Below are 26,127 nucleotides of genomic sequence, written 5' to 3'. Positions count from 1 at the left end.
GGGACTTAAACTGCGATCGACTATGGGAGTCCAGCGATGTAACCATTATACCATCTGCTGGTCCTAAGAAATTATTTTTGAGCATCTTTTGTGGGTTCTGCAGTATGTTGTGTGCTTGGTTATTTAATTGTATCCTCATAACAGATGAAGAAAGTGTGTTAGTAAGTACCAGAGCCAGTGTGTCTACGAAAGGCCATGTCTTTTCAACATTCTGCTTCCTGAAGTTTTATATAGTCATTCTGATTCATCTTAATGTGACTTCTCCCATTCACGATTCACTTTCCATTTTATTATTTATTTTATTTTATTTTTTTACCTTTTACTTATAGAGACTACAATTTATGTTTTTTTTTCCTCAAGCAGCTTATAGTTTTCAGGAAAAATCAAAATTAACTAGTTGCTATAAATGAACAACTGAGTTTCATCACCTTTTTTTTCCTTCTCTGTCTTTCTTTTATTTTATTTTTTTGCCATAGGACATGTACGCTTACCAGAGACAGAGGGAGACAATGAGAAGGAGAGACAATGAGAGAGAAAGTGAGAAATCATCCCCCAGGGGTTATGACCATGCTGTAATCCCTTCTCCTCCATTCTTCTGGGATTTGGGCTACACACTTACATGTGTGTAAGTGTGAGTTTCAAGCCACTAGGTCCAGGACTTGAACCATGGTTGGCCATGTGGGATTCTAGCAACTTAATTACCGTGCCACCTGCTGGCCCCTCTTCACTGATTTTTTAATCAGTGCCTTTTGTGTAAATGCCCTTCTGTTGTATGCTGGGTGATAGACATTCAGGGCTAGCTCAGAAGGCTCTTCTCTTTGGCTCATTCAGGTGGTGTCCCAGCGAATCAGTACTGTGGATCTCTCATGTTACAGCCTGGAGGAGGTCCCTGAGCATCTCTTCTACAGTCAAGATATCACCTACCTCAACTTGCGACACAACTTCATGCAGTTAGAAAGACCAGGGGGCCTCGACACACTCTACAAGTAGGTGGAAAATGGATTTCCAGATTATTATGTTAAAACTGAATTGTAATCAATATCTTTTTTTTTTTTAATTATTTTTAGTTTTTGCTATAGGGTGTTTGCATTTACGAGAGAGAGAGAAACAGAGAAAGAACGTGAGAAATCACCCTCCAGAGGGTTGACCATCCCACAGTCCCTTCTCCTCTTGGGATTTTGTACATGCATACACATGCACTCTGTTCTTTAAGCTGCTGAGTCTGGGACTCAAACTGTTTAGTCACCCATACAGGATCTAGCTGCCGTCACCACCATGTCACTGGCTAGTGCCCACCTGTAAGTGAGCATACTTAACTGTTGTGTGTGTGTGTGTATTATAAATATAAAACAAGATTGATCTGTTATGGTGGCAACAGTGAGTGCCATTGCTGTGGGTAATCTTGTCATATTAATTATTTGGCAATAATGCATTATTTGCAGCCAGTGTGGACAGTGAAATTCAATTCATGAGAAGTTTTTTTTTTTTTTTTTAATCAGAAGTGTCAAATATAAATAACTTAAGGGAGATAGATCTCTTTTCAAGAATTCTAGTCCCAGAGGCAGGACTTTATCTTTCCTTGGTACCTGTTCCTGTCGTGTCCGAGCCTTTCATTAGCTATCAAACCTCTCTTTTCTAATAAAGGCAACATTTTACCCCTACACCATTGAGACCTACATATTTTTTCATCTCCTTTGTTAGAATTTATTCTCCATTTCTCTCCTCTATCTGTTGGACTTTATTTCTCATTTTAAAAATGGAAGACAGTGCTCTCTCCTCCTTTCTTGGTCTCTCTCATCTCTTTGTCTCCCTGGCAAGTACACATCCCCTCTGGCAAAATAAATTAATGAATGAAATTTTAAATGGATGGCAGTGGGGACCAGCAGATAGTGTAATGGTTACATCACTGGGCTCCCACATAGCCGACTGTGGTTCAAGTCCTAGACCCAGTGGCTTGAAACCCAGGGCAGGCATGTATGTGTGTGTGCCCAAGATCCCAGGAGAAGAATAGAGGAGAAGGGATTGTGGCATAGCCATCACCTCCCTTGGTGGTGGTGGGGGGGGATTTCTTGCTTTCTGTCTGTCTGATAGGCACACACACCCTATAGCAAAAATCTCTCTAAAAAAATTGATGACAGAGAATGAATAACGTGGCATAAGTAGTTGCCTGAGTTTCTGGTAGGGAAGGGAGGAATTGGAAATCAAAGCATTCAAGCTAGTTTCAATTACATGTGATTCAAAAATGATACACATTGAAATGGCATATTTTACCTACTTCCTTAATAGTAATGCTAGAGTAATTTTCAGAAAACATTGTGATTTCTCTCTCATCAGATAATATATTTTAAAAAGATTTCAAGTTTAGGCCTATATTTAGTAACGATAGTTATTTTACCACTACTGGTATATAAAACTGAAAATAAGCTATAATTTTAAGGATTTGATTTCTAGTATTTCTTTCTGAGTTACTCTGAAAATAGAATTAATTCACTTAGAGGGTATAATTAGAAATTCTTAAGTCAAGGCACCAAGCCAGAGGGACAGTAAATAATCAAGGTCAGGTTGATTATTCTCAATATCAAGCTGATTATTGGGAATCAAAAGTTGGGAATTTGGAGGAGAGTGAGGTTTCAAGAATTCAGATCTAGAAGCAGGTAATATAGATGGTCACCGTGGACAATAACGCCTCATCTTTACCCTTTTGCACTTAGTAAAGTCAAGTTTAATGCTCTTAAGGAGAGTTACCTGAGTGACTCAGTGGGCTAGCTCACAAGCGTTTTCGTTTTAGGATGACACTGTCTCTGGATAAGACAATTCACAAGCGTTTTCGTTTTAGGATGACACTGTTTCTGGATAAGACATTATTTTTATTTACTTATTTATTTATTTGGTCATAGGACATGTGCACTTGCCAGAGTGGGACAGAGAGACAGAGGGAAAGTGAGAAATCGTCCTCCAGAGGGGATGACCACACCTCAATTCCTTCTACTCCATGTTCCTCCTGGAATTTTGGGCATATACACATGTGCCCAGTGTGATTTTCAAGCTGCCAGGTCCAGGACTTGAACTGAGGTCGGCCATGTAGGAGTCCATTGTCGTAACCACCATGCCACCTGCTGGCCCAAGACAGTATACTTTTGCTGCTACAAACAAAATAGAAGCACTAAAAATTACCATTTGATGCTATTTATCAGATCATATTACAGTAAAATGCTGTCATGTACATATTTTCAAGCCCTAACTGGTCCAATTTATTTATGAAAAAATAAGTTGTTTATAGGGCCAATAGGTGGCATGGTTATTGGGGGCGCTGAGATCTCATAGCCGACTGCTGTTCGGGTCCTGGACCTGGCAGCTTGCTTTCTCGCTTTCCCTCTCTCTTTCTCTGTCCTCTCTGATGAGCTCATGCGCCCTATGGCAAGTTGAAAAATAATAATAATGATAAATAAAATTAAGTAAATAATTCTTTTTAAAGAAAGAAGTTGCTTATAATGGGATTTGATATACATACTTGTTAACTGTTTCTGTGTCTATAAGTTGATAAATTCTTACACGGCTTTTATATATTACATGTAGAAATTTATAATGGAAAGGATGTTAAGCATATAAAGTATGACTGATACAAAAGAATCGTACCTGCATAAGCTGTTCTTCAAGATTTGCTGCCTTTTTAAGAAGAGAGAATTCCCATTACACTCGACCTGGTTTCCTTGACACCATGGACTATGTGTGTCCTCTGTGCTCCCACAATGTTTGACATATAATGAGTCCTCAATATTTTTGGAAAAAATTCTATGATGGACATTTAAAGTAGATAAGTTAAAATTGATCATCAAAGGCTATTGATGTCCCTTGTAAAGATACAGGAACAGATTTATTGAAATGTAGTATGAATTTTTGCCTTTGCTCTTTAGATTTTCTCAACTGAAGGGCCTGAACTTGTCCCATAATAAACTTGGGTTATTTCCTGTCTTGCTGTGTGAGATCTCCACCCTGACAGAGCTCAACCTTTCCTGTAATGGATTTCATGACCTGCCGAGTCAGATTGGCAATCTGCTCAAGTAAGTATCTGAATATTACTAAATTGCTTTATTCCCTTGCAGAAGAAGGAACTTGTCTGGCATTTGGAATGGAGGTAGTACCATAGGCTCTTGCAGCGAAATAAATGATGCAATTATTAGGATTGTAGTCAGCAGCAGTTTATGACGCCAGACAACTCTGCCTACAGCAGTGACTGACTAATCCCTTCACCTGAACAGCGGAGGTCCTGATTCTTTTGGATAGACCTTCCATAAAGGTTTTATACAAGTCCTCTTCTATTAAGTCTCTTGAGATGGCAAGCTAGGATGTTTTACCACTTGAGGATTGATAATAAATGAGTGACGTAAGTCAGAACCGTAGCTCCAGTTCTGTCCAGCCCAGTGAAACTGCTCATAAATTAGACTTGCTTTGTTTTCTCTCTAGTCTTCAAACCCTCTGCCTTGATGGCAACTTTCTGACTACTTTACCTGAAGAATTGGGAAACCTGCAACAGCTCTCCTCCCTGGGAATTTCCTTCAACAACTTTAGTCAGATTCCCGAGGTTTATGAGAAACTCACTGTATTAGATAAAGTGGTTATGGCAGGAAACCGCCTGGAAGTCCTAAACCTGGGGGTGCTCAACCGGATGAGCCACATCAAGCATGTGGATTTCAGGTAAGGTCACTTGTTACCGCATCTCCTCTAGATTAATACTGATAATCTAGGGCTTTATGGGCCAGCAGATGGCTTAGCGGTTATGTCGCTGGACTCCCACATAGCCGACTATGGTTTGCGTCCCAGACCTGGTGGCTTGAAAGTCACGTAGGGTGTGTGTGTGCATGCCTAAGATCCAAGGAGGAGAATGGAGAAGGAGTTCTCACTTTCCCTCTCAGTGTCTCTGTCTCTCTCTCTATAGTGATGCACATGCCCTAAGGCCAGACACCCCAGAAAAAGAAAATTAGGATTTTAGAAGTGAAGGGAGTGGATATTTTCAGTCACTTATCACTCAGGAGCAGTGCGATTAAGGACCAGGTAGAGACAATCATACTGCCTTTCGCACAGGTTATTCTGGCTCCTCTCCAGCAGCATTTTCTGAGAACTCTCATTTCCTTACATCCTTATCAGTGTTTCAGTCAACATTTATTTACTTAGGGCTGAGGTTGAGCATCTTTTTATATGCATATTAGTAGTTTGCAGTTTTTCATAAGCTTTACCATTTTCCTTTGAGTCTTTGGGTTTCTCCTTGATGTCCATTGTATTTTAATTAAAATGTTAAAGATTTCACTACTAAGAATTTTAAAAGTTTTTTTGTACAAGTTTTATTTTATAGTGATAATCTTTTTTTTGTTTGTTTGTTTTTTTGAGAGAGGTTTTCGCTATAGGGCGTGTGCGCTCACCAGAAAGACAGAGACAGACAGAGAGACAGAAAGCAAGAAATCACCCCCCGGGGAGATGGCCATGCCACAATCCCTTCTCTTCCATTCTCCTCTCGGGATCTTAGGCACACACACACGCGCCTGGCATGAGTTTAAGCCCCTCTATCCGGGACTCGAACTGTGGTTGACTACATGGAGTCCAACTACATAGCCATTACTCCAGCTGCTGGTCCCGTCTAGTGATAATCTTATTTTAAAGGAAACTGGTAAAAGACACCTACTGGATGCTCTGTCATTTACTGTAAGCCATTGATATACCTGATAAAGACATAATAAAAGAGAGATTTATTGAAATACAGAAAAATGAGAACAGCTTTGCAAGCTTTATATGCTTGTATAGAAAGGAACCAAGAAGTCATCTTCTGTAATTTGCCTTTGAACTATTCTATACACACATGTTATTTTCTTCCCAATTAATGGTATATGAATCTTAGCACTAGAGGTCGACTTTGCATTACAAAGAGACAAGTAGTGAAATTCTTAAGTGGTTGAGAGAAAGAGATCATACTCTCTCTTTTTTGAGGTGGGAGGTAAGCACATTTTGAGGGGGGTGAGCAAGTATGTTCAGAACAGTGTCGACAATGGTCTGAAACCGGCGTGGCCACAGGAGGAAGCATGGCTGCGTCCTCATACTCTGACAAGTACTCTCGTAACTCCTTTGCTACTTGCTAATAATGAAGAGGGTTATGTTCATTGGTTCCTTTGTCCTCCTCCTTTATGCCTTCCTAATCTTAGTAGGTATTTGGATGTAAGTATTTAACTGTTCTTAGATATGACCCCTTTTGCCCTCTTGCTTAGTTTGTGTATGATTTTGCCAATCCAGATTGTCTAACTTAGCTGTAGCTTGAATTCTTTGTTTATAAACTTTTTTTATATAGTACCTTACAAAGAGGCAAGTAGTGAAATTCTTAAGATGTTGAAGAAAGGATCATATGCTCCCTTTTGAGGGGGGAGGTAAGGACCTTTAGTAGAATTTATTTCCGATTATTTTCTTGTTTCTATGAAGGATGAACCAATTGAAAACCATGGTTATCGACAATCTGGAGGGAAATAAACACATCACTCACATGGATTTGCGGGACAATCAGCTGGCGGACTTGGATCTTAGCTCCTTGTGTGGTCTAGAACAGCTTCACTGTGAGCGGAACCAGCTGAGGGAGCTGGCTCTCAGTGGCTTCTCCCTGAGAGCACTCCATGCCAGTTCCAACAGTGAGTTCTCTCTCCAGCTTCCTGCTCTTTTTCTGCATCTCTGGTCAGAGCTTCCTACAAACAGTGGGATCTGTGGTGCTTCTCGGCTCCTCTGCACAATGGGGCTGGCTGGTAGTTGGTTGAGGCCTTGCTGTGTTTTCTAATTGCAGTCAACACTTCTGTGGTTTCAGTGTGCATAAAAAGACATGGCAAGACATTTTGAGATTCACTAAGTGAAGTAAGAAGAGGTGTTTTAAAAAATAATGGGGCTGAGGGCTGGGTGCCCAAACATGTTCAGAACAGAGTACCAACAACAGTCTAAAGCTGGTTGGAAAACCTGCAGCCCCGGGGCTGAGTCTGGCCTACAACCTCTTTTTATGTGGTCAAAAGGGAATAGTTTTTGCTTTTTCTTCCCCTTTGTTGAAAGAGAGATGGGAGAGGGAGAAGAAGGAGACAGAGATAACTATTTTTGACAGGTTTCACTGGGTTGGGATGTTCCTACTCCAGGCCTGGGCCCCAAGTTGGCTAGAATTATAGGCATGCACAGCTGCACTCAGCATGCTCAGCTTGGCTCAGAAACCGAGCCCTGATCCCAGGCCTCGCGTATAGCTTCCTGTGCACCACTGTCACTGATCCTTTTTACACTTCTTGACACATGTGCTCTCCAGAGAGAGGAAAAGCTCCACTCATGGGAAATGATCATGCTGCATTCCCTTCTGGGGATTTTGGGCATACACCTACATGCTCCCAGCATGTTTCCCAAGCTATTGGGTCTGGAACTCGAACCACCACATGGTTGACCATGGGAGATCTGGCAACCTTAAACACCATGCCAAAGAGCCCATTTTTATGCTTTTTAGTGGTTGGGTTAATTAAAAATGGAAAAGCAGTGGGTCAGTCCTAAGGCCTTGTGGTTAAGGGAGTCAGATTCCAGATGGCTGACTGTGGTTTAAATCCCAGCTATAGAGACTTCAAAAACATGTAGAGTGTTTGTGCCCGTGAGCCCCAAATCCTGAAAGGATGGTGAAATGGAGGAGACGGGACTACAGTGTGACCGCGCCCCTTCAGGAGATGCTCCTCTCCCCTCCCCATCTCTGGAGAGTACATGTACCCTGTGGCCAATTAAAAGAAAAAAGCTAGATAATGGGTGAAAGTGTTCGCTATTTTTTTTATCTTTGCTTTTCAGTGTTTACAAAAAATATTAGAATAAAAGAAAATTGAGGATTATCTGCTTTCATTACCATTTATCATATTATAGAATCTTCAGATTATTAGATTATTATTAGATTATTCCTTAAATTAATGGTTTGTATGAAAGCTAATGAGTGTCGGGGCCGTCAAGTGGCATGGTGGTTAAGGGCGCTAGACTCCCACATGGCAGACCACGGTTCGAGTCTCAGACCTGGTGGCTTGTTTTCTCACTTCCTCTCTCTCTCTCTCTCTCTCTGTCTCTCTCTTATCAAACTGAAAAATAATGATAATAATAAATAAAGTTAAATAAAATAATCCTTTAACAAAAAAAAGCTAATGAGTGTTGACTTGTGCCTTTTATAGAAACAGTGAACTGGTCGGAAGTCCTTGTTAGGGAGACATGTGCCACCAGGCCCATCTCTGTTCTCAGTTTGTCTAGAGACATAGGTTTAGCCAGTTGACGTGGTGGTTAAGGGAGTTGGATCCTACATAGCTGGTTGTGTGGGTTGAGTCTGGGACTCAATTCCCCTGAGGGGTGCTTTCTTACCCTTCCTCCCCACGCCTCTCTCTGGCAAGCACACACCTCCTATAGCAAAATTTTTAGAATGTTAAAAATATTGCCAGTGAAAATCCAGTTATTTATATTTTTCAAGTTAAGAAGCTCAGTATTTACTACTAACTTTTAGCAAGTTCCTGGTATAGGAAATCCAGTGCAGTACACAGGATCTTTCAATTAGTTGTGTTTGTTTGTCAGGACAGATTGGGATTAAGCATTAGTGAAATCAAGTTACCCAATAGTTGATATCTTTGGTTCAGTTTTCTTGCTGTGATTTCACTGAGCTACTTTTTCTTTGTTACTTCTTAGTTACTTTCCAGCATCTTCTATAGAGAATGTCACTAACGCCAGTTTGTTTTTAATCAGGGCTGACAGCAGTGAATGTGTATCCAGTGCCCAGTCTCCTCACTTCCCTAGAACTTTCCCGGTGAGTCTGTCTCAGGAGCGTGGTTTGATTTTTAATATTTAAAAGATATATGTGGATATTTTAGTAGTTTGAGGGCATAAGACATCCAAATACATTGAAATATCTGGATAACCTGGTGACAGGTGAAAGGGTGAATGGAGGAGTAAATTGAATAGCCTAACTATGAAGTCAAAGGAAGGAGCCTCTTGAAACAGCATGGCACCTATGAGTTACTTATTCTTAAAGACTATGGGTTTAGGAGGAGACGCAAAAACCCTGTTAGTTGGAATCAGATAATTCTTAAATTTTAAATAATGGATATTAAAGAAAATGTTCTATTTTATTTTTTGATACTCTCATGACTCATGTTGGTCTGAATTTTAGAGAGATATCAATTACATCTAGGACTTTATTAATTTTGTGGTCAGTAATATAAATAAACATAAATGCTCCTTTTTATTCATTCATTTTTTAACATTTGTAGGCATTTAGGACTCAGTGGTTGAGCTTCACGGCCCACTGGGGAGATTGACATCAAGCAGGCAGTTCTAGGCCCATATCACACCCTACGTGTCATGAGTAGAGAGTGCTCAGAGCTTTTTGGGGGAGGGGACAGGCTCCTGTGTGGTCAGCATTGTTGGGAAGAGTAATGAGATGATAAGCACAAAACAGATAGCATAATGCCTGGCACATAGTAATCTCTAAGGAATGTTAGCTGTCAAGTCCAGGTTTCTTTTTGTTGTTGTTGGAACTTTATCATCATTGTCATGCCACTGTTTTAGAATTTTCAGTCATCCATTTCTTTCTGTTATATCTTCCTATCAAAACCTCAACATGGATCAATACTAAGATTTTACCTGCCCCCCTGAACTCAATCATTGCTGCTACAGAGTCCCAGTTCTTGGCCTCATGCAGAGCTCGCTGGTCCTTTCTCAGTAGCTCCTTCTGGTGTCCTTGGCATCTACTCTAAGTTGCCCTTCTTCCCTCCTCCTTCCCCCATCTCCTCCACACTAGATTTAGTTTTCTACTTGATAGAGAAAATCGAGGCCATCATTGGCGATTTCCTGTCTCGTGCCGCTGCATTTCTGTAGACTCATGTCTATCTTCAGCTTCTTCACTCCAGCCCAACATCACTGCTTTTGAGCCCGCCCACTCCCACTGCTCAGACCTCGCCCCAACCCTCCCCCCCCGCCCCTTGTGTGGGTATTCAGTGTCTTCCTTTTTTGTAGTATATACACTTTTATCTCTTTTGTCTTAACAAACAGAAAACGTTTTCTTTACTTTCAATCCCTCTGGCTGCTATCTAATCCCTCTTCCCTTTTTTGTTCATTTTACTTCATTTTGCCTCTTACATTGACCTGAAAGTCAAATTCCTTTTACTAAGTAGCTGCCCAGTGCTCTACTAAATATTTGAGTTCATGTTCTAAATGGTTTGAAACTTTCCCCCTACTAGTTATTATTATTATTTTTTTTAGAGGTTTTTGCTATAGGGCGCGTGCGCTTGCCAGACAGAGACAGAGAGACAGAAAGCGAGAAATCACCCCCCAGGGGGGATGGCCACGCCGCAATCCCTTCTCCTCCGTTCTCCTCTCGGGATCTTAGGCACGCACGCACACACGCCTGGCGTGAGTTTTAAGCCACTGGGTCCAAGACGCAAACTACGTGGGAGTCCAGTGACATAGCCATTACGCTAACTGCTGGTTCCCCTACTAGTTATCTTTTGTCCCTGCTTGGTTTTTGTTTGTTTTTTCTGGTCATTTTTCCTAGAATTTTCTTCTCATCTTTGAGAGTTTGTTTAAAATGTCCCTTCTGTAAGTCTGCCCTCACCTCTCTCCCTTCCTTCCCACTACCTGGAACTCTCCCATTATTGAAAGCCCTCTGCCTTGAGCTCGCAGCATGGTTGACCCAGGACTCTCCATGTTTGTGTACCTGGGCCTCCCCACCTTGCTCAGGCAACAGCATTCACAGAGCACCTGCAGGACGCCAGGGGATGCCACAGAGAGGCGACTCTGTCCCCCGGGTTCACAGGCTGGTTCACAGACATTACAGTCTAGTGAAATGAGTTCCACTTTTCTTCTTAAATAATCCTCTTAATTATGTTTTTGTAGAAACCTGCTGGAGTGTATCCCTGACTGGGCTTGTGAAGCAAAGAAGATAGAAATATTAGATGTGAGCTATAATCTTCTCACAGAGGTTCCTGTGAGGTATGTGTGTGGGAGTGCATATATTACGTATGTATGACTTTGTGTGTGCCTATGTGTATGTGTTGAATTATTTTCCTAGATTGGGTTGTACTTCATTTACTCAGTGACTGTTGAGTATAAGGCCGTGTGACCTGCTGTAAGGAATCCAATAATGGCTAATGCATGGTCTGGGCTGCAAGGAACTGACTAAAAGGATAGTGTGATCTGTGCTCGGATAACTGTGATGAAATGAATCAAGAGTTACTGGCATAGGTTGGAAATACAGTAGTAGTAATTTTTTTTTTTTTTTTTTTTAGGTTTTTGCTAAAGTGCATGTACTCGCCAGAGAGAGACAAAAAAGGGAAAGTGAGAAATCACCCCCACCCCACCCCAGGGGGAATGGCTTTACCACAGTCCTTTCTCTTCCATTCTCCTCTCAGGAGTTTGGGCACACATGCATACACAACTGGCATGATTTTCAAACTGCTGGGTTCAGAACTCAAACTGTGGGTGGTCATGTGGGAGTTTAGCTGCCTTAACCACCGTGGCACCTGTTAGCCCACTAGTTCATATTTTCTTTTTTTTTTTTTTTCTTTTTTTTTTTTGCTATAGGGCACATGCACTCGCCAGACAGAGAGAGAGAGACAGAGAGAGAGAAAGTGAGAAATCACCCCCCGGGGGGATGGCCATGCCACAGTCCCCTCTCCTCCGTTCTCTCGGAATCTTGGGCATGCACACACACGTGCCCAGCATGAGTTTTAAGCCACCAGGTCCGGGATGCGAACCGTGGTCGACTACACGGGAGTCCAGTGACATAGCCATTATGCTAACTGCTGGTCCCAACTAGTTCATATTTTCTAAGATGAGTTATTAATGAGCAATATCCTAGGAACTTTACTTTTATTATCTTACCCAATCCTTTAGAAACCTTATTATAGGGCCACTGGTGGTGTGGTGACTGGGGCAGCTGGACCCCATGTGGCCGACAGTTCCAATTCCAGACCTGGTGGCTTGGGAGACATGCCAGACATGTGCATGCTTGCCCAAAATGCTGACAGAGGGAGAGCTCAAGGAGAGGGGATTGCAGTGTGACTATTCCCCTTGGGGGCTGCTTTCTTGTTTTCCCTCTTACTTACTCTCTCTGGGGAGCACATGTGCAATTAAAAAAGAAAATGCCTTATTATTACTATATAGGTGTGCTGTTGTCATCTTAGAAATGAGGAAACTAGGACTTAGAGTGATCAGGAAACTCGTGTGAGGTTGTCCTTAGCTAGAAGTATTTGAACATAGTCGTTCTTACTCCAGAGCCCGTACACTTAATCACTGCCCTGCATAGAGTCAATTTTTTAGAAATTAGGAAGAACTTTGACTAATTAGACAATACTTTATGGAAAAGGTGGCATTTGAGTTGACCTTTGCCAGATATTGAGATTTCTCTAAGTGGAAGGAGCGAGCGCTTGGGGCAAGGGTCAAGGGTAGGCAATGATATATTCAAAAGCACTGAGGTGTAAAATGTGTGGCTGTTACCCAATGGAGTCTTTAAAACTAAACTAGAGACAGGTGAGTCTGTGGCGTGGTGCTTAAGATGGCTCAATCCAACTGTGCGGTTCTGAGACTTAGACCTGGTGTCTTGAGACATGTGTAGGGCATGTGTATGTGTGTTGCCTCAAATAGCAACATGAGGGAGAAATGGAGGAGAAGGGATTGTGACCTAACGATTCCCCATGGGGTGTACTTTCTCACTTTCTCTAGTGAGCACATATACCCTCTGGCAAAAATTAAAAAATAACAACAGCAGCAAAACTAAACTAGAGGCTTTGCAGCATAATAGGTATGAAGACACCCTTTTGATTTAGATCTTAGTACAAATCCATTTACTTTACAAACCCTACCATTTACTTGCTATTTGCTGTGCGATCTTTTACAAATCAAAGTCACTTAACCTGAGCTTCATTGTTAAATGGCCTAGCATGTTTTACACACTCAATAAATACTAGTCTGGGCTGGCCTAGTAGCCTACTGGGTTTTTTTTGAGAGATTTTTGCTATAGGGTACACGTACTCACCAGAGAGAGACAGAGAGACAGAAAGGGAGAGAAATCACCCCCCAGGGGTGATGGCCACACCAAAATCCCTTCTCCACTTCCATTCTCCTCTAGGGATTTTGGGCATGCACGCACACACACCCAGAGTGAGTTTTAAGCCATTGGATCTGAGACTTGAACTGCAGTTGATTACATGGAAGACCAGCGACATAACCATTACGCTGTCTGCTGGTCAAGCATACTGGTTAAAGGACCTGGATCCTACATAGCCAATCATGGTTTGAATCCCAGCCCTGGCTGCTTGAAAAATACTCTGGGCACTGTGTGTGCATGCCTGCCTCCCTCTGGAAAGCACATGCACCCTCTGGCAGTTAAAATAATATCTTTTCTTGTTGTATTAATAAATAAAATTTGTTACCATGATTTTATATTAATAAGCTACACTAATATTAATAAATACTAAATTTTGAGTGACATTTCAACTTAAAACTGAATTGAGGGCTTGTGCATAGGGAGCTGGATCCCATGTAGCCAGTTGCTGTTCAAATCTTGGCTCTAGGGGCCAGCAAGTGGTGTGGTGGTTAAGGAGCTGGACTCACACGTGACCAACCACAGTTTGAGTTCCAGACCTGGCAGCTTTCTTTCTTTTTTAAAAAAATTGTTTTATTTAACTTTATTTATTTATTTGATTGATTGATTGATTTGATTTGATTTGATTTGACCAGAGAAGGACAGAACAAGAGGGAGAGAGAGGGAAAGTGAGAAAGCAAGCCACCAGGTCTGGAACTCAAACCGTGGTCAGCCATGTAGGAGTCCAGCGCCCTTAACCACCATGCCAACTGCCAGTCCTCTGGCAACTTGCTTTCTCACTTTCTCTTTCTCCCTCTCTTTCTAGTAAACATGCATACTCTGTAGCAAATTTAAAAATAATAATAAATAAAATTAAAACAAACAAACAAAAAAATCCTGACTCCAGCAGCTTGTAAAAGCATGCTGAGTGTGTGTGTTTGCCAGCCTCAAATCTGGACGGAATGGAGGAAAAAGGATTGTAGTGTGACCACATCCCACAGAGGGTGCCTTCTCTCTCTCTGGCTAGTAGATATGCCCTTTGGCAATATATTCTAGAACTTGCCCTTTTAGTTTCGATCTTCTCTGTGTTACTAGCTTTAATTAATTCACCTTTCTTCAGAATGGTTTTAATGACTTCCTGGTGGGCACTGGGTACAGATTTGGTCATGGCTGCATTCCTCGGCTCAGGAATTTGTCAGTGATTGTGTAGCTTAGAATAATATATTTCTGTTAGTTTACTGGTTTCAGTTAAACAGCCTAGGACAGGCTCAGCAAGAAGGATTTAAAACTTTAATCTGTTTCTTTGTATTGTTCCTCTTAGAATTCTGAGTAGTCTGAGTCTTAGAAAACTGACGATGGGACACAATCGTGTGCAGAGCCTTCCACCGCTGGTGGAGCACATCCCCCTGGAGGTGCTGGATGTCCAGCATAATGCGCTCACCAGGCTACCAGACACCCTCTTCTCCAAGGCCTTAAAGTAAGTGCTGCAGGATCTGTTCTTTTCCCAAAGAGCAGAATCATTGGCTCCACACACTGCATTAGCTTGCCATCAGAGTGAACTTTGGGACTATAGCGTTCACCCGATAATCCAACCATAGGTAAAGACTTCAGATTTTTATAAAAGGAAATATGATACTATTTCATGAGGCAATAATCTTTAACTCAGAGTAGAAATAACCATCAGATAGTTAAGACGTTTTGTGTTGTAAACAATTTCAAACAGGTTGGGAGGGTTCAGCCTTTCATCCCAGAAACCAGTTATATAAAGCAAAATTCCTTTTTTTTATTTTGAGAGTTTTTTGCTATAAGGGCGCATGCGCTTGCTGTAAAGACAGAGAGACAGAAAGCGAGAAATCAACACCTTGTGGGGATGGCCATGCTGCAATCCCTTCTCCTCTACTCTCTTCTGAGGATTTTGGGCACTCATGCACACGTACCGGGCGTGAGTTTAAGCCACCAGGTCCAAGACTCAAACCATGGTCAACTATGTGGGAGTCCAGCAACATAACCATTACGCCATCTGCTGGTCCCGTAAAATTACATTTTGATGTAGCTTCCTTGGGCAGTTTTCTGCTTTTGCGTTGGGGAGAACAAGACAACTAAAATTAATTTGGTTTTTGCTTCAAGGTTTACCAAACTATCTTTGAATTATATTTGCAGAGTGTTTTTGCTACATATTTGGAAACTGTATTTAAAGGTAATATGTTTCAAAAAGTGTTATTTACCTCCTCATTGTAAATGAACAAACAGTTGGTATATATTCCCATTTTTAAGATCTATAATCAGATTTATCTAATATGTATATCACCTTTAATTGAAAAGTAGATTTTTAAAAAATGATGTGCGTGTTAATTTACACAGGGTCTCACCGTGTCACTAACCTCCTGTCCCAAGTAGCTAGGATCACAATCACAGGCGTGAGCCACTGTGCTGGCCATTTTTAGGGTAGGTGGGCAATTGAACTTGAGCCTCCCGTGTGGTCTCAGCTTGCTAGGCAACAGCATTCGGCATGTGCTAGCACAGCGGAGCCTGATTTTTTGTTATAGTCCTCCATAATATGGATAAGGTAATATTGTCTTCAATTTAGAATGGGAAAACAGAGATAAGCAGTACTAAGTTAAAACAGGCTGTAGGAGACATACAGAACTCATTTAGCCCACAAGCATTTGACCTGTTTTCTTTTTAGTAGTGCATACATCTTTCAATGTGTAATACATTTGGTCAGATAGTACTTAAAATAAAACCTTGAAAAATCTAAAAAAATGTTTGAAGGAAATTTTCTTTTGGAAAATTTCATATAATAGAATCTTATGCAGTTATTAATAAGATTAACAATATTAACAAACAATTCTACCAAATACTACATTTGGTCCTAATGACAATTTGAATAAAATTAGTTTACAACTTTAGAATTAGTGAGAAGGAGAGGCAGCTCCGTGGCCTCCTGGTTAAGGGAGTCAGATCCCACATGACCTGTGCAGTTTGTGTGTCAGCCCTAGCAGCTTGATAAAACATGTTGGGTGTGTGTATGTGCCCCAAATCCCAACAGGATGGAGAAATGGAGAAGGGTTTACTGTGTGACCACACCTCATTGGGGAGTACTTTCCCTCTACCTCTCTCTGTCTTTCTGGCATGGGCACTTGTCCTTTGTTAAATTAAAAAAAAAAAATGTATTAGTGATGAGTAAGTTACCTAGCCGTAGCTAAGTGTGATTATTATTAATAACTAATTAATTATTCTAAGACAGAAACAGTGCCATAAATAGGGTCTCAAAGCTGCAGTCCTCCCTCAGTTACAGTCAGCTGTGGATCCTGGGCACACATGTGCCTAGTACATGCAGGGAGGTCTCCAGACACAAACCTTCCCTTGTAGAACCTTTCTGTGTGGGGCAGTCTTGCAGAGCATGGCATTTTACCACTGTGCAGTAGTCCAGCTCCACTAAGTACTTTTTAATAGTAACTCTTCACAGCATGCTTTTGGGACAGAGACATAAACAGACACATAGTATCCTCAGTAAGCTTCAACCAAACTGGGATCTGGAACAACATGAAGAAGAATGAAGAACACACAGCAAGTTGAATAATTTTAGCTGTCTTTTATTGAGATTGTTTTTATGTACCAAAGATGCAAGATTTTAAAATCATACTGTTTCTCCTATTGGATTGACGCACATTATAATGAATTATGATACTTAGTGTTAACAAAGGTGTGAGCAAACTAGCATTCTTATAGTGTATGTGTGTGTGTGTGTGTGTGTATCATATAGTGTGTGTATATATATTTAGGTGTGTGTATAGGTAAAATGTGGTATAGCCACTTTGGTGCTCGGATTGGCAATATATTACCAAATCTTTAAAATACACATGCTTTTTTTATTTTATAAATTCTGTTTATAGGAATGTACCCTAAAGAAATAATTGAATATGGATACAGTGGTACTTATTATGATGTCTGTAAAAGCATATGTGTGGAAATGGAAAGAAACAGTTTAATAGGAAATTATTATGGGATTGACTAATAATGATGCTATTGAAATGAGATGAAAGTTTTTCTGAAGAGGGCCAGCCAGATGGTGTGGAGGTTAAGGCCCTGGATCCTACATGGCCGACTCTGTGATTCAAGTCCCAGACTCAGTGGCTTGAAAATTGTGCTGGCGGGGGGGCCAGCAAATGACGTGGTTGTTAAGGCCCTGTGCTCTCACTACAGTTCAAGTTCTAGACCTAGAGGCTTGCTTTCTCACTTTCCCTCTCTATCTGTCTCTCTCTCTGGTCAAATTAAAATAATAATAATATAATAAAATTACATAGTAATTTTATTTTCTTTCTTTAAAAAAAAAGAAAGAAAAGAAAAGAAAATCATGTTGGGTGCATGTCGCCATTCCCTTGGGTGATTTCTCACTTTCTCTCTGTCTCTCTCTTCAGTGAGCACACACTTCCTATAGCAAAAACAAAACAAAACAAAAAACCACTTTCTGAAGAGTGTCTTTGTTCAGATATATGGACATATGCTCAGCATCAGCTTTTCAGTAGACACACAGACAGTGAGAGATGAAGTGGGCTTAGAATCAAGCCACCTCAGAAGCCTGGGAAAACAACCAGACCCATAGTCCTTCCTCTCTACGTGGCTCAGATGAGTTGAGTAAAAGGAATGTTGGGTTGGATAGAATTGAGGAGAGAAAACAAGATATGAAAAAAATAGTTCTTTTTGAAGTTTGGGAGCTCAGAACAGTACCATGCCACACTGAGTGGCATGGTGGTCTCAACATCAGAAGACAGCAAGTAATGAGAGTTTGTGTGTTCTGTCAGTCTCAGGTACTTGAATGCATCTGCAAACAGTCTGGAGTCGCTGCCACCTGCTTGCCCTGGGGACGAGAGTCTGAGCATGCTGCAGCTGCTCTACCTGACGAGCAATCTCCTCACAGACCAGTGCATACCCGTCCTGGTGGGGCACCCGCACCTGCGCATCCTGCACCTTGCCAACAACCAGCTACAGACCTTTCCCGCCAGGTAAGTGAGAGTAGACTTTGATCATTTCAGATACACACATTAATTCCACATTTGTCAGACTAAATTGCAGCCATCTAACCTTGTCTCTTGCTTTATGTTGACTGACATACTGATGCTTTGGTTTCACTAGTTGAGTAGGAAAAGGCTCATCTGAATAGTTTGTACCCAGTTGTTAAATAACTTTAACCCAGAAGAGATTGTGGTTAAAACGTACTTAATTTAAAGATTTTTTTGTTTGTTTTTAAATATCAGAGGGATTTTGTGTGCTTGTGTGTGTGTGCAAGAGAGGGAGAGAAAGCATCCCCTCCAATGGGACATGGTCATGCCATAATCCTTTTTCCTCTAATTCTCCATCCCATAAGACTTGATTGCATGTACCTGGTGCATTTTTCAAGCATCCATGGCCTGAACTCAAACCTTGGTTAGCCACAGTCAGCCATGGTTAGCTTTTCTCTGTGAATGCTTAACCGCTGCTCTGTGGGGCTGGCCTTAATTTTCAACTCTAATTACTTTAAAAAGTACAAACTTAGGAAATAAAGAACTCGGGACCAGCAGTTGGCGTAATGGCTATGTCACTTGGACTCCCATGTAGTCAACTGCGGTTCGAGTCCCAGACCCGGTGGCTTAAACTCACGCCGGGCGCATGTGCATGTGTGCCCAAGAGGAGAATGGATTACAGCATGGCCATCCCTTCTGGGGGTGATTTCTCGCTTTCTGTCTCTCTGTTTCTGTCTTTTGGGGAGTGCATGCACCCTATAGCAAAAACCTCTCCAAAAAAAAAAAACAAGAAAGAAAGAAAGAAAAAGAACGAACTCTGAAGCTAGTTTTTATTTATTTATTTATTTTCTCTTGTAGCACTATTTTATAAAATTTCATAGAGTTAGGGCTAGCAGGTGGCATAGTAGTTAAGGCACTGGACTCCCACACAGTCAACTGCAGTTCAAGTCCTGGACCCAGCAGCTTGAAATGTACATTGGGTGCATGTACATGTGTGCCCAAAATCCTGAGAGGAGAATGGAGGAGAAGGGAATTGAGTGTGGCCATCCCCCTGGAGGGTGATTTCTCACTTTCTCTGTCTTTTCAGTGAGTGCATACACCCTATAGCAAAAGTTAAAAAAAAAAAAATTCTGTTGAGTCTATTTATTTATAACATATATATTGAATGCCTTCTGTACGCAAAGTACTATGTAACAATTACAGTCTCTGTCCTCAAGGAGCTTACAGGCATACTAGGGAAATGGACAGGTGCACAGGCATTTGCAATGACAGGTAATAACTGCAGGAGAGGGGACCAGCAGGTGGCATAGTGGTTAGAGGGTGCTGGACTTCCACATGGCCTACTGCAGTTCAAGTCCCAGACCTGGTGACTTGTTTTCTCACTTCCCTCCCCCTGCTCCTCTCTGGTCAAATTAAAAATAAATAAATAAAGTTAAATAAAATAATGCTTTAAAAAAAAGTAACAGCAGGGGTCAACAGGTGGCATGGTGGCTAAAAGTGTTGGATTCCCACATGGCCAACCATGGTTCGAGTCCTGGACCTGGCAGCTTGCTTTCTTGCTTTCCTTTTTTCTCTCTCTTTCTCTGTCTCTTTCTGGTCAAATTTTAAAATAATAATAACAAATGGAATTACATAAATAAATAAAATTTTTAGAAGAAGTAACTGCAGGTGATTCAAGATATGCACAAGTTGCTAACTGTACTACACAGAACCTGGGACAGGTTAGGCTTGTGGAAGAAAGCCATGAATAGTAGTTAGCCAAGCTATACCCATGAAAGACATGCAAGAGACATTTAATGTTGTCAGAGTTTCAGATAATGTCAATGGAGAAATAAAATAAATACTTCTCAAAATATGTTGGACTGGGGGGCCCGCAGGTGGTGTGCAAGTTAAGGTGGCTAGATCCCACATGACTGACTACACAGTTCGAGTCCCTGATCTGGTAGCTTGAAAGCACATTGGGTGCCATGTGCACATGTCCCTAGAATCCTGATAGGATGAAGGAGAAGGACTTGCAGTGTGGCCATTCTGCCTGGGAGGGGCCATCTCACTTTCTCCTCTCCCTCCCTGCAAGCACATACACCTTATAGCAAAAACTTAAAAAAAAAAAAAAAAAAAAAAGGCAAGTACATTTTATTATAAAGAACTGGAAAGGCAAAGTACATTTTATTATAAAGAACTGGGAACGCTGGGCCAGGCAGTGGTGTGGTGATTAAGGTGGTTGGATTCCCTCATGGCCAACTACACAGTCCTAGTCCTGAACCCCACAGCTCCAGAAACACGCTGGGCATGTCTGCCTATATGCCAAAATACTAAAAAAGCACTTTCCATGGGTACTTTCTCACGTTCTCTTTCTGTCTCCAGAGAGAGCTTGTGCCCTCTGGCAGATTTAAAAACAAAAACAAAAAACAAACTACAAAATCAAATACCAGAAAAATTAATCTATTCCATGAAAATAGTCATTAAAAATCATATTTCTAAAAACCAAGTAAGGACCATTAGTGCTGAGCTTTCGAGCTCATCTAGACAAGATGTCAGACCCTGAGGGCGCTCCCACAGGTACTCACCAAAATTCACAAAGGAGATGAACCATATTCACAGAGAAGCAGCTAGAAGGCTTGAACTTCTTGTTCAGTAAGAACCCATACCCACACCCCAGCCTTGAGAAAGAAATGGTATTATAAATGGACTTACATCCAGTGGTGCTGCAGGTTTGGTTCAAGATCCACCAAGCAAAGCTGAAGAGGGCAAAGCTGAAGCTCGCCCAGCAGCACCCTGATGTCCCGCAGCACCCTGATGCCCAGAAAGAGTACCTCCCAGGGGGCGGCATCAAAACCAGCACTTCTCAGAGGGACATGGACCTGGATCCCCGGACGATGCCTGTCTAGCCCCCCTGTTTTATACAGATAGCTGGATACCCTCATTCTAGCTCAGTGTATGCCCCAATGTCAAGGCCTCCACAGGCCCCTCAGCTAGCCACAAAATAATCCACTTTGGCTGTTTCCGGGATCTGAACATATACTGTCTCTCTCCCTTCCTGGAGCCCCTGGTGGGCTCCCAAAGGCTCAGTCCTCGTTCGTAGTGTCAGTTCTCCTTCCCTGGGTTCTTCAGGGGCATCGGAGAAAGAGAGGTGGTACACAGCAGTCACAGTGCCATACCTCCCACATGCGGAAATGCTTCCGGCTGTAAGGAACAAAGTAGAGATGTGGCAACACAGACAGATAGCAAAAACATCACAGAGGGGCCCGGAGGTGCACAGGACGGGGCCAGCGGGTGCCGTGGCTAAAGCTCTGGACACTCCCACATGGCTGACAATGGTTCTAGTCCTGGACCTGGTGGTTTGCTTTCTCATTTCCCTGTGTGTGTGTCTCTGGTCAAATTAAAAAAAAAAAAAGGATGAATAAGGTTAAAAAAAAAAAACACACAAAATAAAACAAAGTAAGGACATGGGGACATGGTATTTGACGATTTGAATGAAATTAATTATATACATATATCATCTTTTTGAAGTATTCTTATATTTATTATTATTATTTGAGACTTTTTGCTATAGGGTGCATGCGCTCACCAGAAAGACAGAAAGCGAGAAATCACCCCCCAGGAGGGATGGCCACGCTGCAATCCCTTCTCCTCCATTCTCCTCTCAGGATCTTGGGCACGCATGCACACGTGTCCAGCATGTGTTTAAGCCACAGGGTCCAGGACTTGTACTGCGGCCAGCTACACGGGAGTCCAGCAACATAGCCATTATGCCAACTGCTGGTCCTGCTCTTATATGTATTATTATTGTAATAAGAAAGGAAATAATTTTAACGTACTAACCTTAGTTGTTAAAAAGTATGAATTTTCTAGCAATAGAAATTATTTATGAGGGCTAGCCAGTGGTGGTTAAGGTGGCTGGATCCCACATGGCTGATCATGCAGTTTGAGTCCCGGACACCATAGTTAGAGAAACATGCCAGGCAAAAGGGGGGAAAAATGGAGTAGAGAGGGTGTGGGATGACCATTCCCCACAGGGATTCCTCTAGCTCCCTGTGAATGCAGGTGCCTCTGACCAAAATTTTTAAAAACTTATTTATGATATATTATGTGAAAAGGACAGTGGGACCAGCAGTTAGCTGGTCAAGTCCCAGACCTGGTGGCTTAAACTCATGTTGGGTGCATGTGAGTGCGTGCCCAAGATCCCGAGAGGAGGATAAGGGATTGCAGCGTGGCCATCCCCCCTGGGGGGGTGATTCTCGCTTTCTGTCTCTCTGTCTTTCTGGCGAGTGCACATGCCCTATAGCTAAAAAATATGCCCTATAGCTAAAAAAAAAAAAAAAAGGACAGGACATAAAATTTATGTGAAACAGTCATATGAAAAATTTGTTATGAAATTCAGCAAAATAACAATTCCTTCAGATTGCTGGTATTAGCGTATATCTTTCAAGAGTTTATTATTTTTATATTTTTTATTTTTTATTATTTTAAATTTTTCATTCAATTTTATTTATTTATTCATGTATTTATTTCAATTTGACCAAAGAGGGACAGAGCGAGAGTGAGAGAGAGAGTGAGAAAGTGAGAAAGCAAGCGGCAGGTCTGGGACTCAAACCACGGTCAGCCTTATGGGAGTCCAGTGCCCTTAACCACCACACCACCTGCCAGCCCCTCATTTTTATAATTTTTAAACCAATAAATCAACAAATCAGAACAATTTGTAATAATCTAGATGAAGGTGTTTGACTGACTTAAGATATTTTGCTTCCGATATAGAAAGCTTTATGGAATGGGTGGAATAGTATGAATGTGCTGCATCACGGCCCAGAGCATAGTGCTCTGTGTATAGTGAGGACCTCCTCAATGTTCAGTGCAGATGAACTGTGTTACGAACAGGTAACTGTAGAAACTTAAAACTAAGAAGATGTTTAGTATAACTTTTTTTTTCCTTAAAAAGAATTATCTTGGGAGCCAGCAGTTAGCATAATGGCTATGTCGCTGGACTCCCATGTAGTCAACCGCAGTTCGCGTCCCGGACCCGGTGGCTTAAAACTCACGCCGGGCTTGTGTGCGTGCATGCCCAAGAAATCAAGAGGAGAATGGAGGAGAAGGGATTGCGGCGTGACCATCCCCCCTGGGCGGTGATTTCTCACTTTCTGTTTCTATGTCTCTCTCTGTCTGGCAAGTGCATGCGCCCTATAGCAAAAACCTCTCCAAAAAAAGAAAAGAAAAAAAAAAGAAGAAGAATTATCTTCTGGAGACAGCAAGTGGCATAGTGATGAAGGCACTGGACTTGCACGTGGCCAACTGTGGTTCCAGTCCTAGATCTAGAACCTTAAAACTCATGCTGGGCATGTGTGTGCATACCCAGCATCGTAAGGGAAGAATGAAGGAGATGGGATTGCAGCGTGGCCATCCCCCCAGGGGGTGATTTCTAGCTTTCTGTTTCTCTGTCTCTGTCTGGTGAGCTCATGTGCCCTGTAGCAAAAATCTCTTACAAAAGGAAAGAAGGTCTAGGAGATGGCATAGCGGTTACATCACTGGACTCCCACATGCCGACCATGGTTCAAGTCTCAGACCTGGTGGTTTGAAACTCATACCAGTATTTTTTTGTGTGTGTGTGTGTGTGTGTGTGTGTGTGTGTGCCCAAGATTCTGGGAGGAGAATGAAGGAGAAGGGATTGTGGCATGGCCATCCTTCCTGGGAGGTGATTTCTAACTTTCCTTCTCACTGTCTCTGTCTGTCTGTTTCTTTCCTCCCGTGAGTACACATACCCTAAGGCAAAATCTCTATTTTAAAAGAAGATTAATTGTATTTATTATTATGATGATGATGATGTTAAATTTGCTTTAGGGCATGTGTGCTTACCAGAGAGGAAGAGAGAGAGGGAGCACCATCAGGTCCAAGACTCGAACCGTGATCAGCCATGTGGGAGTATAGTTCCTTAACCACCGTTTCACCTGTTGACCCCACAACTTTGTTTTAATATATATAATTTTTTCTTTATTCATGATAAAGATTATGTGCATGCACTTGAGAGTCTGAGAGAAAGAGAGAGAGAGAGGTGAGTTCCCTCTGTGGGACTGGTCTCATTGTGATCTCTTCCCTCCAGTCATCCAACCCATTGGATCCTGGCACTCACTTATATGCACGGTACATTGCTGCTGGTCAGGCTGCCACTTTGAACTGTGCTTGTGGGCGGGATCCAGCTTCTCTTGAGCAGCATGTTAACTAGTTGGCCATGGAGCTGGCCCTGGTATGACTAAGGATATTGAGGTTTGCTGACATGAATTTACCCAGTGTTTCATAGGTAGGTAGGTAGTGGCAAAGCAAGGACCAGTACTAATTCGGCAGGGTTAGACTCGTACTTTTCCAGCCACTTCCTGCAAGTCAGGTAGCAGGGAGGTATTCTTTCTTGCCTTCGACATCCAACAGCTGTAAGCACTGCAAGGAACACTTCAGTCTTTTTTTTTTTTTTTTTTGGAGAGATTTTCACTGTAGGGCGCGTGCGCTCGCCAGACAGACAGAGAGAGACATAGAGACAGAAAGCGAGAAATCACCCCCCAGGGGGGATGGTCACGCCGCAATCCCTTCTCCTCCATTCTCCTCTCGGGATCTTGGGCACGCACGCACACGCGCCCGGCGAGGAACACTTCAGTCTTGAAATACTGAGAGGCAGATTAGGCTGAGGTGTAGCTGGAGTGGTCTCTGGGTGAACCTTTGCCACTGTGGGCGTCTGGTCATTTCATCCTCACCAGTCATCTGGTGGTGGACTGGGCTGGCCTGTACTATCTGGCTGCTGTGAAGTACCACTTGCATGGCAGCTGTCATTTGGATGCAGTATGGCATTTTGGTGTTTCTTTTTCAGCAAACTAAATAAATTGGAGCAATTGGAAGAGCTAAACCTAAGTGGCAACAAGCTTAAAACCATCCCTACAACCATAGCAAACTGCAAACGGCTACACACCCTCGTCGCACACTCCAACAACATCAGCATTTTCCCAGAAATCCTGCAGCTGCCTCAGATCCAGGTACTTCAGTGTAGTGGTGCTGTCCATAAGGGGGAATGCAGGAGCATGAATGAGGGCGTTCTTGTCTTGTAAGGAAGAAGAGATCCTGTGATTGACGGTTTTCTTAGAAAGGAGAGATACTGTCCTCATCTCATCAACTCAGTTTGGGACCAGAGTGTACTTAATTGATCCTTAGGGAGAAATTAAGTTGTTCTTTAAGGGTAGAATAGGGGACTGAGCGTTCTGGACTAAAGAACTAATTTAACTCTCCGTGATGTATTTTCTTTTAAATTCTCCATTTCTTCTCAGTTTGTAGATCTAAGTTGCAATGACTTGACAGAAATTCTGATTCCTGAAGCTCTGCCTGCGACATTACAAGACCTTGACCTGACTGGAAATACAAATTTGGTTCTGGAACACAAAACACTGGACATATTTAGGTAGGAAAAACTTGGAAATTGAATCTATATGTGTTCTTAGGCCCACGAGCCATATGTAGGTCTTTTTAAGACTGTGAAGATATCAATAGGGATGTGCCTATGGAGGGGTAGAATGAATTAGGCCATGGGCCAGCTGCTAGTGAGGAGGTTAAGGCAGCTGGTTCTTACATGGCTGACTACATGGTCTGAGTACCAGAACCAGTGGTCTGGGGAAAAAAAAAAGAATTAGGCCATAAAGCCCATAAGTTCTTTTTTTCTGATTCAGTTATGGATGTATATTCTAATCAGTAGTTAGTCTGTTAATTTTCAGACTGCTCCATAGCTATTCCCAGTCACATACAGAATATTTTTACCTGGCAGGCATAGATATGTTAGGTGGCACTGACCACAGTATGTGATTTAAGAGATAGTCCAGGTAATTCTTTGTACCAGGACTTTATTGCATCAGAATGAAATAAATACACAGTTGGGCTGAAACTAAGGGGGGGAAAAAGAGATTTTTTTACTATAGGGGGCATGTGCTTTCTGGAGAAACAGAGAAAGACAGAGACAGAAGCAATAAATCACCCCCCAGAGGAGATAGCCACATTGCAGTTCTCTCT

At 42.0% G+C, this 26,127-nt stretch overlaps 1 protein-coding gene across 1 annotated transcript in view; it reads left to right on the top strand.

Annotated features, from left to right (window-relative positions):
• Positions 1-26,127, top strand: part of PHLPP2 (PH domain and leucine rich repeat protein phosphatase 2) — a gene marked incomplete at its 5' end in the record, with an annotated part of 74,314 nt that overhangs the window by 35,434 nt on the left and 12,753 nt on the right. Inside the window, 9 exon segments of the mRNA XM_014589414.2 lie at positions 3,915-4,061; positions 4,465-4,695; positions 6,463-6,665; positions 8,758-8,818; positions 10,906-11,001; positions 14,415-14,570; positions 17,899-18,099; positions 24,944-25,106; positions 25,395-25,525. Of these exon segments, the coding sequence (XP_014444900.1) occupies positions 3,915-4,061; positions 4,465-4,695; positions 6,463-6,665; positions 8,758-8,818; positions 10,906-11,001; positions 14,415-14,570; positions 17,899-18,099; positions 24,944-25,106; positions 25,395-25,525 (1,389 nt within the window).

This window comes from Tupaia chinensis, unplaced genomic scaffold (genome assembly GCF_000334495.1).
Source record: "Tupaia chinensis unplaced genomic scaffold, TupChi_1.0 Scaffold000355_1, whole genome shotgun sequence".
Taxonomy (NCBI): domain Eukaryota; kingdom Metazoa; phylum Chordata; class Mammalia; order Scandentia; family Tupaiidae; genus Tupaia; species Tupaia belangeri.
This window is presented reverse-complemented; position numbering and strand designations above follow the sequence as displayed.